Below are 14,902 nucleotides of genomic sequence, written 5' to 3'. Positions count from 1 at the left end.
TTACCCTCTACAGTCGGAACCTTCACAAGACAAAGAAATGATCAGGTACATATTCGATTTTAATATCTTAGAAATTAATATTGTATATGAAACACTCTTTGCCATCTGAAAAAATTAAATTAATATGCTTCTCCCCTCTCATCAGGCTAAATGTGGTATTAATTTTATGGATTTCAACAATGCCAATGTGGAGGTGTTACCCTATTGTCCCTTCTATGGTAAGTAATAAGCCTTACTAAGCTAGAAATATGCTATGCAATAATTTATTTTAAAAATATCATATTTAACCATTTTTAAACACTGACATTATTAAAGATGTTTAATATCTAAATAAAGTTACTTCTTTGTAAGTTTAAGTGGGGTTTTGCATATAACTTGCTTTATTAACCTTTTTTGTGTGTCTGGTAAACTTAAGCAGTATTTCTTGTATTGATTTCCATGACTCTTTATGGGTTCTGCTGAAACAGAGTTGTGCTTTAAAGTTGATATATCTAATTTGTCTTTATTTCATTAGTCTCTATTACATGGAGCAGTACAATCTCTGTTAAATTTAGTCCACATTAAGTTCTGTTGAGTTTAATGAAGTTCTCTCCTATTTGTGCATGTATAGGATGCAGCCTAGGTGCCTTTATTTACTTAGAATGTTTTTTTATGGCTGGGCCAAGTTTTAATATAAAATATACTCTTATAAAGAGAGTAGGATGGTTTCATTGCTGATGCAATATATGGGATTATAGATCAACAAATGAATGTAGAGCTAAAACTTTTTTTAAAAAGTTTTTGTTTCATATAACAGCCAAACATCAAAATATATAGGAGCTGCGGTGGTGCAATGGGTTAAACCCATTGCACCACCATAAAGGTCGGTGGTTCGAAACCATGAGACAGGGTGAGCTCTGTCTGTCAGCTCCAGCTTCCCATGTGGGGACATGAGAGAAGCCTCCCATAGGATGGTAGCACATCTGGATGTCCCTGGGCAACATCTCTGCAGACGGCCAGTTCTCTCACACCAGGAGCAACTTGCAGTTTCTTGGGTTGCTTCTGACATGATAAAAAAATCAATATATATAAATTTTGATTTATATGAATAACATACATGAATTTTGAGATTTCCCAATTTCTCCTACTGCAGACTTGTTTTTTGATTGTTTTTTGTGTAAATTTGCCTACATGAGAACATTAATCTGAAGAAAGCCAACACAAAGGTTATATAGGGACACCTCCTTCACACACCTCCTGAGCCTTTCTATTTAAATATTTTAGTATGCACTTTCCCTAGCGTGCCCACTTTTTGAGTAACACACATTTGTGTCTCCTTTCTCCCACAGTGTGCTATTTTTTGGTTTTTTAAAATGAAGGATCCGATTGTAAAATTTTGTCATATTAACAGTTTGCAGGTTTTAATTGGAAACTTTTGGTCAAACAGCCCCCCCCCCCCAACACACACACACACTTTTCTACATATATATTTACTTAACCAACTAGGATAATAGGACATCCAGCAGTGGAACAAAACATGAAGACCACATTGGATTCCATTGTGTCTAATCTGAGTGCAACAGAAGTTATTTGTTTGCAAGTATCCTGCTGCTCTGAGCTTACCTGGACCAGAACTAAATGCATAGTAAAAAGAACTAATTGCCTGTGAATCAAAAGAAACAACTACAGACAGTCTCCAGGTTACAAACAAGATAGGTTCTTATGGTTTGTTCTTAAGTTGAATTTGTTTGTATGTCAGGACATATACATTTCTTAAGTGTAACTCCAGCCAAAGGTCGGTTGGTCAGTCACTCTATCTATCTATCTATCTATCTATCTATCTATCTATCTATCTATCTAGGGACCCTTCCACACAGCCATATAACCCAGAATATCAAGGCGGAAAATCCCACAATATCTGCTTTGAACTGGATTATCTGAGTCCAAACTATCCTAGCAGTTCAAAGCAGATCATGTTGGATTTTATTCAGCTGTGTGGAAGGGGCCCCGGAGAAGGGTTACCACCCCTGTAGTGTTTGTTTTGCTATCTGTGCCCCTGTTCAGAAGATGTCCCCTCACTTCCTGTCCCTGTGATCATTGATTTTGAAAGATTTGGCTTGTTGTGGAAACAAGGATTAGTGATAAAGCTTCAGCGGAGATACCTTTTCCCCAATATAATTCTTCTAGGAGTGAATTTCTTTTCCTAAGAGTAGATTTCTTTCACTTCCTGTTGTCTCAGCCCCATTTGTAACTAGGGGGTCCTTCCACACTGCTCTTTATCCCAGGATCTGATTCTAGATTATCTGCTTTAAACTGGAATATTTGAGTCCCCACTGCCAGATAACCTGGGATAATTTGGGATCAGATCCTGGGATAAAGGGGTAGTGTGGAAGGGCCCTAAAAGTCATTTGTAAGTCTGATGTTTGTAACTTGGGAACTGCCTGTACTTTAAAAGATACAGAAATATCAGCCAGGGTGATCATCAGGGCTTTGTAATTCCCCAATAGATATTTCTGTGATTCTGTATGTCCTGCAGCTGTAAAAATAATACAGTACACTATATAGCAGTCTACTCTGGTTCAGTGATAGTTGACCCACTGAGCCCCGTCAGAAGTCCCTTTGCATTGTGAGATGGGAATCGCCAGCTCCATGGGTCAACTAGGACTGAACTGGTGTCTGCCGCTGAAGTAAACCCCATGTGATGATATCTTACATCTGGTGGAGCCGTTCCCTCCACTGAATTTTAGCCAATGTAATATTTTCTTTCATTACAGCCTCCTGCTCTAGACATTTCTACAAAGTTATTGCCTTGCTGCCATTGGACACCTGAAAACTTCTCCTCCTCTTCTCAGGTTAGGCATCATTTAAGAGAGATGATGTAGGAGCTATACAACTGGTTAGCTCAGAGATACTCACAAAGGGCTATTTTTCACACATTGCACTGTATGTAAGTAAGGACATGTACCATTTTTTGTGAGAATCTCTGTGCCACACATCAGTCTTGATTTATATCCTAGTGTAAGAAGCCTTTAAATCCAGGGTACAAAAGCTATACATTAACATAATGAATATATGTATGTTTGCATGAACACATTGATATTTATTCACATTTATTATGGAAAATGTAATTGCATGGAGCACAACCTCTTTTGTATCTAAGGAATGCTATAGGAAATTCTGAGGAAGATACTTTATGTTTGTGAGAGAGGAGAATATCTGAAGGATGAAAGAAAGTAAAAGGGACATTGTTGTTGTTGATGTTGTTGTTGTTGTTGTTAACTGCCATAGACGGACACCTAGGATTGAGACAACTCTAAACCACCCTGTTATCAACAGCCCTGCTTGGGTTTTGCAAACTCAGGCAACTGGATTCCCTGATCCATCTGTAGTATGTTTTTCCTCTTTTCCTACTAGCTTATTCCTTGCTAAACATTATAGCACATCAACAGCTGAACATCATTTTGGCTTGAATCTAGCTGTATCATTAATCACAGTGCTATTTGTACTTGTCTTCTGCTCTTCTTCATTACTCACTGAGAGTCTTCCAATTTTAGAGTCTCATCTTCTGGCACTATATTTTGTTTAATTTTGAATTGCTTTATTATACAGTTTTAGTTAATGGCAAATTATATTCAGATGTGGTTTTCTGTTGCCTTCTTTTATGAAATGTTTGCTATGATGCCACTGGTATTGTCTTTGAGAGTTCTTACATCAGGTTTGCCCCTGCATGCCTGTTACTGTCAAGTAGATGGTTGGCACATTTTGCCTCACTCTCTGATCTGGGCCTTGGATTTTGACTCTGGAGACAAAGGTCCTCATCACATTTAACAATTTCAGCTTCTTAGGATGCTTTCAGGATGCTAAGAGTATGGAGCCTGCTGGATCCCATCAGACAACGCAAAGCTGCTACTCCTGGCAGGGCTCCGTTCTCTCAACATTCTGGCAGCGTCGTAAGATGGAGTCCTGAGAGCATGGGAGGCTTCCCCTGTTCTCATAGGACTAGCCAGGGAAAGCACAGGGGGAAGCTGGGTGGCGATGCTTCCCCTGTGGGATGGGGAAGGGGGTGATGCAGGGCATGGACTGATGGTTTCCCCTCCTGCCTGCTGGATTTTCATTGCTGCTTCATGGATGCCCCTACTTTCCCCAGCTTGAGGACCTCCATCTGATGAGGTCCTGGGATTCAAATCCCTGTTTGACCATGGAAGCTCATTGGGTGACCTTGGGCAAGTTACATTTTCTTAATCTCAGAGATAGGCAGAGGCAAAATCTCCTCTGAACAAATCAGTAAGCTCTGTGATGGTTTGTCTTAGGATTACCATAAGTTGGAAATGACTTCAAGGCACACAGTAGCAGAAACAACAACAAGTAAAAGCTTACCAGATGGGGGAGATCCCACTAGTAGCAATGTATAACCTTTTGTCAGATAGGAGCAGGTAATCCTATCGCCATAGGAAAATAGTGTCTGGTGGTCAAGAATTATTTATTTATCGTGTCATCAGCAACCACTGTTTTACAATTCTAACAGAGCAAAACAAACACAGAGATTAAAATGAAAAAGAAAAAAAAACCACACAGATTTTGTAAATTTGGTATTTGGTTAAATGTCCTTTGACCAGTATCTGGCCACTTGGAGTGCCTCTGGGGTTGCCGCAAGAAGGTCCTCCATCGTGCATGTGGCAGGGCTCAGGGTGCATTGCAGCAGGTGGTCAGTGGTTTGTTCTTCTCCGCACTCGCATGCCGAGGATTCCACCCTGTAGCCCCATTTCTTAAGATTGGCTCTGCATCTCGTGGTGCCAGAGCGCAATCTGTTCAGCGCCTTCCAAGTCGCCCAGTCTTCTGAGTGCCCAGGGGGGAGTCTCTCATCTGGTATCACCCATGAATTGAGGTGCTGGGTTTGGGCCTGCCACTTTTGGACTCTCGCTTGCTGGGGTGTTCCAGCGAGTGTCTCTGTAGTTCTAAGAAAACTATGTCTTGATTTAAGTCGTTGACGTGCTGGCTGATACCCAAACAGGGGATGAGCTGGAGATGTCACTGCCTTGGTCCTTTCACTATTGGCTGCTACTTCCCGGCGGATGTCAGGTGGTGCAATACCGGCTAAGCAGTGTAATTTCTCCAGTGGTGTGGGTCGCAGACACCCCGTGATAATGCGGCATGTCTCATTAAGAGCCACATCCACTGTTTTAGTGTGATGAGATGTGTTCCACACTGGGCATGCATACTCAGCAGCAGAGTAGCATAGCGCAAGGGCAGATGTCTTCACTGTGTCTGGTTGTGATCCCCAGGTTGTGCCAGTCAGCTTTCGTATGATGTTGTTTCTAGCGCCCACTTTTTGTTTGATGTTCAGGCAGTGCTTCTTGTAGGTCAGAGCACGGTCCAAAGTGACTCCCAGGTATTTGGGTGCGCTGCAATGCTCCAGTGGGATTCCTTCCCAGGTAATCCTCAGAGCTCGGGATGCTTGTCTGTTCTTAAGGTGAAAGGCGCATGTCTGTGTTTTAGATGGATTAGGGATCAGATGGTTTTCCCTGTAATAGGCAGTAAGAGCACCTAGAGCTTCGGAGAGCTTCTGTTCTACCATCTCAAAGCTCCCTGCTTGGGCAGTAATGGCACGATCGTCAGCATAGATGAAACTCTCTGTCCCTTCTGGCAGTGGCTGGTCATTTGTGTAGATGTTGAACATGGATGGAGCAAGCACGCTCCCCTGAGGCAGGCCGTTCTTCTGTGTCCGCCATCTGCTTCTCTGGCCCTGGAACTCAACAAAAAAGCTCCTGTTTTGTAGCAGGTTTCCTATGAGTCGGGTGAGGTGGTAGTCCTTTGTGATATTATACACAAGAAGAATGTGTGTAAATAAAAAAGCACCAACGCAGAAAGTGATGTATACAATTCCAGGTCACGCTATCCTACATTTGAATGCAAAGAGTTGTGGGAAAGAGTTGCCTTCCAACATTTATTTATAATTTTATTTATTTACTATATTTATATCCCACCTTTCTTGACCCCAAAGGGGACTCAAAGGGGCTTACAGCATAGGTAATCTTTCAATGCCTTAAAAGCAATATACATCCAATATACAATTAAATAAACATTTAAATTAAAATTTAAAAAATAAGATTAGAAAACATTAAAACATTTAAAACATTACAATTACTACTATAAGCCACACCATCTGCAGTCATGGTCCAGACCATTCTGGTAGTCATTGCACATTATTCCAGATCCATCAATTGCACTGTATTATTCACCAAAGGCTTGATCTCAAAGCCATGTTTTCAGTCTCTTTATGAAGGTCAGGAGGTTGATTTAATAGCACTGGGGAGGGAGTTCCACAGCCGAGGGTCCATCACTGAGAAAGCCCTGTCTCTCGTTCTCACCAATCATGCCTGCAAAAGAGGTGGGACCGAGAGCAGGGCTTCTCCAGATGATCTTAATCCCCAAGATAGTTCATAGGGGAAGATACATTCAGACAGGTAAACATGGCTTTTAAAAAGGACTGCATTCTGTCCTTTAAAAAAAATTGTTTGAGGCTTCAATTGCAGTTTTGTCTTAGTTCTTCCCATTGCTTCCCCAACCTTTCTTTCCCTTTTGTCAATAAATCATTCATGTAGGCAAATACTTCTTACTTTCATTAGGAATTTACTGTATTTTCAAACTTTCATAATGGTGATTTTGGTTATTAGGAAAAATCTATCCCACTTAACTCTACTTTTTCAGAGATCCAAATCCCAGTGAGGATGTTAGGACTTGTCTCTATGTAGAGTAGCATCAGTTGTTTTTAAAAAAATAATTGCTTAATTTAATATATATATATACACACAAGAAACCCAAATTTCTTTTTTGTACTGTTTGTTAGTCAAGAAGCTTAAAGCAAGATAAATCGAGTCCAAATGTACAGAGAGAGTATAAATGTATTGAATTTTACATGTGAAAAACTACTTATATACAATATGTGGATGCATGTGCCCATGTTGAATGTAACATGTGAACAATCTTATACTTTAAATCAGTGGTTCCCAACCTGTGGACTGCAGCCCACTGTTGGACCGCAAGACCTAAAATAAGGTTTGTGACTCTAGATTATTAAACATGGTTTTCTGAGGGCGAACAGATGGCGGCTACTGGATGACATAGATTGTGTATCAGAAACCAGAGCTGATGTGGTCTATCCAATGCAATTTTCTGAATCAACACCCCAAATAAGCAAGCCAAATCAAAATTGACCAAAAACTAATTTGTAACCCTTTTGGTACTAATGTTGGAGAGTGGTCCCTGGTCAAATTGGTCTCTGGTCAAAAAAAAAAGTTGGGAAGCACTGCTTTAAATGAAAAGGGCCTAGCCAAGGAAAGCACAGGGGGGTTCATTTCAGGATTTGGGAATGGAAATTTCTTGGGACTGGGAAAGACTTAGGTCATAAAAGATGATTGTAATGATGTGGTGAGAAGAGTTTGGGGAAGGGGAATGTTAAGAACATCCTTCATGCTTAAGAGAAGGAAGGATGATAACACCCGAAGCTCACTGAAAAGTATCAGTTGTGTTCTCTAAAGCTTTGGGTATTAGAACCTTTTCCTGGCAGCAAGAATAAAATTGATAGAAAATTAGTGCTGAAATGTTTCTAGCAATACTCTTAAAGGAAAGTTGAAACAATAGACCATCATTAATTTTACTGTGAAAAAAAAGGCTTATTTAACGATATTTACAATCAGTGCTCTCCCTTCCAGGTAAGTAAGCCATGCTTTTATATGCACAGCCCTTATAAAAAATCGACAACCCTAATTTTGAGCGAATATAAATTCATAATCCTTAATGAGTTTGTGTGTACCTGTGTATGTGTGTGCTTGACTATACACACACACACACACACACATACACACATATACATATACATTTATAACAGTACTTGTCCTTATTTTCTTACATTTTCTTTCTTTGAATTGCCAGCTCCCTAGGAAACCTGATTACTGTCTCCTCCTGCTGAATAGCTGCCTAACCAAGATGGACAGGTCTGAAGAACTGGTATTGATAAAGCCTTTACTTGAGAAATCATACATTAAAAGGTCCTTTCGGAATGGAGTTGGATCAGGAATTAAAAAAACATCCTTTCGAAGAGCCAGGTTATAAGCAATTCCCAAAGGGAATGCCCACAAATCAAAACATACATGATCTAGCCAAATACGCTTAAAATTATTTGCTGTTCATTTCTGACGATGAGTCGAACCGATAGAGACAAATGTATTGGTGTGTTCATAATGTAAACAGATGTTTATTTGAAATAATGCAAGCCAATGAAGCAAACGTGATTGTTCCAAGCAGGTATTTTTTTCAAAATTATAGCACCACCACATTTTGGGCATTGATATAAAATGGGTTTTTAGTTTAATTCCATCTGGTACAAACATTGTGCTTTAACACAAAATGAAGGCACGTGTTCTGACATGTCCATTTGGTAACATCTCAGTAATATGAATGTGCTCATCTTTGTTGTAAAGAAACATTTAGATTTTTTGTAGATATAATTCCCATTAATATGATAATGCCTTAGTAATAGTGTTTCTCCACCTGGGTCGGAAATCCTGGAAGGGTCACGAGGAGGTGTCAGAGGGATTGCCAAGGACCATAAGAAAACACAGTATTTTCTGTTCATCATGGGAGTTCTATGTGAGAAGTTTGGCCCAATTCTATCATTGGCGGGGTTCAGAATGTTCTTTGTTTGTAGGTGAACTATAAATGCCAGCAACTACAACTCCCAAATGTCAAGTCTATTTTCCCCAAACTCCACCAGTGTTCACATTTGGGTATATTGAGTATTCGTGCCAAGTTTGGTCTGGATCCATCATTGTTTGAGTCCACAGTGCTCTCTGGATGTAGGTGAACTACAACTCCAAAACTCAAGGTGGTCAATGCCCACCAAACCCTTCCAGTATTTCTGTTGGTCATGGGAGTTCTATGTGCCAAGTTTGGTTCAATTCCATTGTTGATGGAGTTCAGAATGTTCTTTGATTGTGGGTTAACTATAAATCTCAGCAACTACAACTCCCAAATGACAAAATAAACCCCTGCCCTTGATTCCGCCAGTATTCAAATTTGGCCATACCGGGTATTTGTGCCAAATTTGGTCTAGTGAATGAAAATACATCCTGCATATTTGATTCATAACAGTAGCAAAATTACAGTTATGAAGTAGCAATGAAAATAATTTGATAGTTGGGGGTCATCACAACCTGAGGAACTGTATTAAGGGGTCGCAGCATTAGGAAGATTGAGAGCCACTGCCTTAGTGCAACCTCATTCATAGAAAGCACTAGACTAACTAGTGAAATGTGGCTGTACTAAACAGAACATTTGAGTCCAGATATTCAGTGGTTTTAGAAAGCTGAGCTTTTCTATAGTCAATGTTTATTTCCTATTTTCAAAATAATGTACAATAGATATGAGCCTATTTTTCTCTTTTGGTTTTACTTCACACCGCTTGTTTTTAAAAAATAGATGTGATTTGTGGTTCATTTTTGAAACATGGTAGATTTTGTCAACAAGAAAAGGTCATTGACTGAAATACATGGTGTGACTTTTACCTTGTGGCTATTTCCTTAGAAAAACGATGTAACAAACTACATGCGCTGCCTTAAAGATGTTCTGGAGGCATTCGATCAGGTGTTCCTGAACATGAAGCAAAACATTCATCATTGTATGGAATAGTTTCAAAAGTTGTATTTAAACAGCAGAAAGAGTCATACTTTATTAGTAGAAAATCAATGTGGATGCTGAACAATGAAGTTGATTTGTTTGAAGTGCAATAACAGGAACAGTGTAATCAATCAATGTTTTCATATAAATAAAATTTATGTACGTGTTCAGTTGTGGATATCTTTTTGGCTACAAAACCATAAGCGAATGCTGAAGATTTCTTTTCATTCTTATTCTAACGTTCACCATTCACAATAAAACAAAAGAAATAAAGGGAAAGAATACAGTAAAACAATAACGCTCTCTATTTTCTTTTCTCTTTATACTTTTCTTTCTTTTTCTTCTTCCCACTTATCTCTTCCTCTCTTCTCTTGTCCCTTTTTTCTTTGTCTTGTTTATCTTGTCTTGCTTTGCTTTGTTTCTCTTGCTATTTAAAGTCTTTTATATGCATATTTATTATTGTTTTTAAGGATTTTTTTTAAAAAAAACAATAACCACTAGCCTATGAAATATAGGTTGAGATTCCCCAGCATCTAGTTAAGCCGATTGTACAGTATGGAGCAAAGAAATATACTGAGTGTATTTCATGAACCCATTATTTAACTACAGTTGCGTATTGCGCAATTACCGATAGCGGATGCATAACAACAACAACAACAACTACTACTACTACTACTACAAATAAAGCAACAATGATTTATTTGTAGACTACCCTATCTCCCCAAAGGGACTTCCAACAGTTTCCAACATATATGGCAAACATTCAATGCCAGCAAAGAGAAACATACAAACAAATTACATCAAAGCAGATCACATTAAGCAGTATTTAAGCAACCTACGAAAACATGCAAATGTGAGTAGATAAATAGGTACCACTCTGGCGGGAAGGTAACAGCACTCCATGCAGTCATGATGACCAAGGAGGTGTCTATGGACAACGCCAGCTCTTTGACTTAGAAATGAAGATGAGCATCACCCCTCAGGGTCGGAATCGACCAGACTTCTTTTCGAGGGGAAAGTTTTACCTTCCCCTTATATACCAGGTGCAGCACCTTTAATATCACACCAATAGTACAATTCCAACAGACCTCACTACCTCTGAGGATGCTTGCCATAGATGCAGGCGAAACGTCAGGAGAAATGCCTCTAGAACATGGCCATATAGCCCGAAAAAACCTACAACAACCCAGTGATTCCGGCCATGAAAGCCTTCGACAATACAATAGTACAATTGCACTGATTTGGCAATTCATGGTCACATAATCTTGTAACCTTGTAATCCTGCCTTTCTGCAGTACCTCTGTATGAAGTATTTATTTTGCATAGTTTTATTTCAGTGATGATTTTATCATGCAGGAAAAATAGGAACACTCAAACAACAGGGCAATTCCTGACATGAAACAATCAGGGCCAGCTAACACCTCTCAACAAAGGATTTACCCAGGCAAGAATCAGCCAGTCTTTGAAGCTGCAAGGCCATTCAGTTCTAATCAAGGTTGCCAATTGCAACATTCACACTTGCCTCAAGCAGACAAGAGTTCTTTTTCCTACCCTGGACATTATTCCACAGATATATAAACCTCACTTGCCTAGTTTCTAACAGACCTAACAATTTCTGAGGATGCCTACTACAGATGTGGGTGAAACATCAGGAGAGAATGCTTCTGGAACATGGCCAAATAGCCCAAAGAACTCACAGCAACCCAACAGTTATTCTAGTTGGGCTGCTGTAGGTTTTTTGGGGTATATGGCCATGTTCTAGAAGCATTCCAGAAGCAACAACCCAATGATTCCAGCCATGAAAGCCTTTGACAATACAATGCTGAAATCACTTCTTTCGATCATAAGGAGGCTGTTTTGAAGGGGATTGTAATTGTATATATGTTCAATAATTCTTTTAAAAATATTCTCATTACTTTTGAGACAGGCCACATATGCTAGTGATTTTCTTTTGAGCAGGAAGTGGTGGAAGCACAGTTGCTCATGCAGGACATTGCAAAGTAGACAAAGTAGCACTGCCTCTACATATTGTGATGACACAATGGGTTTTCACCAATGCCTATTGATCATTGACCAACATACATCACATTATGTTGGTATTCAGTAGAGGAGTTGTGTAACATAACTCCACTAATGGATATTTACACTATGCGGAAGCATAATAAGACATATCCAGTTTGGGAGAATAATGTCATAATAACTTTATAATAATTGCAATATGTGACTAAGATCTTTTCCATGCATTGAGATTTCTTTGTATGGAATCACAGAGCAGATTTTGGCAGGGAGGATAACAGAAGGATGTCCTGAGTGGTTCCCTCTTCCATCCTATGATTATTGCTGTTCTCTGTTCATTTACCTAGCTAGACAATACCTCCTCACCGAGACAAGGACAAGATATGGAGAAATGTCTGCTTGTTACTTGTCCTTGTTCCTCTCATTGCCTGCTGGGAAAGGGAGGATGAACTGGCAACAATAGCAAGGAGGAAAGAGGACAGCAGAAATTGGCAGGGAAGCAATAAAAGCATAGTCCTCAGCATGTGCTTAATGATGCCAGCCTTGCATGCCAGCTTTATATTGGAGTTCCTGGGGTCAATTTATGAGGCATAAAATATTTGAACACAAAGAAGCTTTGAAGACCAGGACAGGATGGAGAGCACATGACACATTGGGAAAGGATATATTTGTACAATTATTCACTGTATTGCGCCATCTTTATGTTTGTCTTCAGACTGGCTACCATTCATATCTATCAGTTCTTCCCCAGAACCTTTCACTTTCTGAGGCAAAATATAAGACCATGCAACTCTTCCTTCTATGTATAGGGAGGGGGCTGAAAGGCGGGCAGAGCCATTCCTTAACCCCATGTACCATAGGTTGCTCTGTCCCTTCTTACCTAACCAGAAGGGATGTTGTGTTACTTTTTTGTGGGGGATTCAGTTAAAAAACAGCAAGTTTTAAAGATTTTTCTAGTGTTTGGAGTTTAGAAGTTTTCTCAGGAATTAAGAACTAAGCTTCAATGTCTAACTTACTCAAGGCCTTTTTGCTGATTTTTTTTAAAAAACAACAACATGGAAACTGAGGGCTTTGGAGAGAGAGGGGGGGGGGTGTTCCTGACGGATTCAATGATCTCCAAAATGAAAAATCTAGGCTACACATTTCTCACTCCTGATGTTGACTAGAAAGGACCTCATCACAAAGGTCCATAACTTACTGGGGACCCTATCACATGGGGAAAGTGTTGCGGGTAAAAGAAGCATGTTTTCTTGGGCACAGCACCGGTCTATTTCTTTTTTCCATACCCCAAGTGTCTCAGATGCCTGCAACTTGCTCCACCCTTTTCTTACACCTTCCTGGTGAGGTGCCTCCTCACCACGTCATTGAGACCGTGTTAAGTCACTTCTTTCAACGAATCCAGGTGAGTGGATTTTTTTCTACCATACTTATATCTCAGCCATTTTTTCACTCCCCCCACCATATGTGGTGACCACAGATTCTCCAATCCAGCTTGGAAGTTTCAGCACCCGCCCTATAAGACAACACCTGGCATATAAGACAACCTGACTTTTGAGATGATTTTCCTGGGTTAAAAACTAGCCAGAAAATACAATAATCTTGTATAATTTGATTACATGTAGTGGTCAGATTGCTCTATATTATATTTTTCAATATTTTATCTGGATAATTTGTTTTGCCATTGTATCATGTAGTTATATATTCATATTATTCCTCCCTTCCGTCTTGCTGTGCTTGTGTATGAACATGTATTTTCGATTGCATGCCTTTGGCTGTACTTCTTGCAAAGCGCCCTATACACTGAAAGTACTAAACAAACAAATAAAGAGTAGGAGGGAAAGCATCTGAATGGAGACTAGCATGTAGTCAAGGTCAGGTTCTAAGAGGGGATTAATTAATTGAGTTTCTTATCACAAGATCACAGGCTGCAAGTGACCATTCTGTTGCACTTTAATAGACACTAGGATTAAACATTTGGGATTGGCTTCATGCCAGCCACTCTGCTAACGATATCTTTACAAGTAATAATGATACTGATTGCTAAATTGTACAGTATTGAACGGCCTTCTTGCCTCATCATTCATAACCTGCAGTCTTACCTTCAGTAGTACTTCAAAACATAACACGGAATTCTTTCGGTCTAAACTGGCCAACATGTTTTCTGTTTTGTTTTGGTTTTTTTGCAAAAAAAGTAAGAAAGGAATAACTCTTCTAAGACCACAACATGAAGGAATGGAAAGAAAAAAACGTTTTACCATTTCAGTTTATTGACAAAAAAGGCAATTAGATCACTAGAAGCAAAAGCACATTATTGACTTACAAGATTGAAAGTTAGTTATTATAATGACATAAAGCAAGTTTGATGATTACCAAGCATATATTTAAAAAGAGGTTCTTTCTCTTTAGATTTCCTAATTTGCTTTTATTTGCATATATATGGGTAATTTAGTATCACAAACCACTGTAAGCATAATAGGAAATAGTCTCCTGCCACATTTAGATCTAAATATCATTTTGATTGCAGGAAGGAACAAGACAGATGTGGAAAGGGTATATTAGTTATTATTAGCATAATAAAATACAAATAAAAATCACTGAGCAGAAAGAAACTGGCACTTCTATTAGGAAGTTGCCTTCCAGAGCACATTAAAATTACAACTTGCTGTGTATTCTTTCCAGGACTTCAAATTTTTAGCAGAAGAACAGATTTCTAAAAATCAAAATGTTTATACAGATTGAGAAGATTATAATTTTAGAAGATGGATAAATTGCTAAGGTTGTAGTCATGAGGGTATTTATTGGAAGCAAGTCCCATTTATTCTGCAGAAATCCTTTTCCAAATTGAGTCACATGCAATCTGATTCAACAAAAAGTGTTTCTTGGAATAGACCCTACTGAATGCAATGTGGCTTATTCATAAGCAAGTGCGCATCTGGTTGTTCTCTTAGATTTTCTGCCTTATGTCTCTATGTTGCTCAGTGAAATTGGAAGAGCAGACTATATGACATTAGAACAGAGCGCCTTAAACTTTTTTCACTTGAGACCCCTTTCCACCTTATGAATCTTTTCATGACCCCAGGTTAGGTATATAAAATAGGTATAAAATCAAACATTCACTGATAATAAATCAGTATTTGCAAAGCTTGCTAAACAGACTGATTCTCCTTTTTGTGGAGTATAGCCGAAGCGTTTTTCTACAGACTCCACTGCATGTTAACAGATTTGTGTAAAT

The 14,902-nt window shown here is 39.1% G+C and overlaps 1 protein-coding gene across 1 annotated transcript in view; it reads left to right on the top strand.

Moving 5' to 3' along the window:
* The window catches only part of NPS (neuropeptide S), a 39,165-nt gene extending 30,743 nt beyond the window's left edge, over window positions 1-8,422 (top strand). The window contains exons 2-3 of the mRNA XM_067466265.1: window positions 146-218; window positions 7,912-8,422. Of these exons, the coding sequence (XP_067322366.1) occupies window positions 146-218; window positions 7,912-8,091 (253 nt within the window). The 3' untranslated portion in view covers window positions 8,092-8,422. The remainder of the gene's footprint in view (window positions 1-145; window positions 219-7,911) is intronic.
* The last annotated feature ends 6,480 nt before the right edge of the window (window positions 8,423-14,902 follow it).

Source organism: Anolis sagrei, chromosome 3 (genome assembly GCF_037176765.1).
Source record: "Anolis sagrei isolate rAnoSag1 chromosome 3, rAnoSag1.mat, whole genome shotgun sequence".
NCBI classification, from domain to species: domain Eukaryota; kingdom Metazoa; phylum Chordata; class Lepidosauria; order Squamata; family Dactyloidae; genus Anolis; species Anolis sagrei.
Note: the sequence above shows the minus strand (reverse complement) of the source record. Positions and strands in the feature narration are given on the sequence as shown.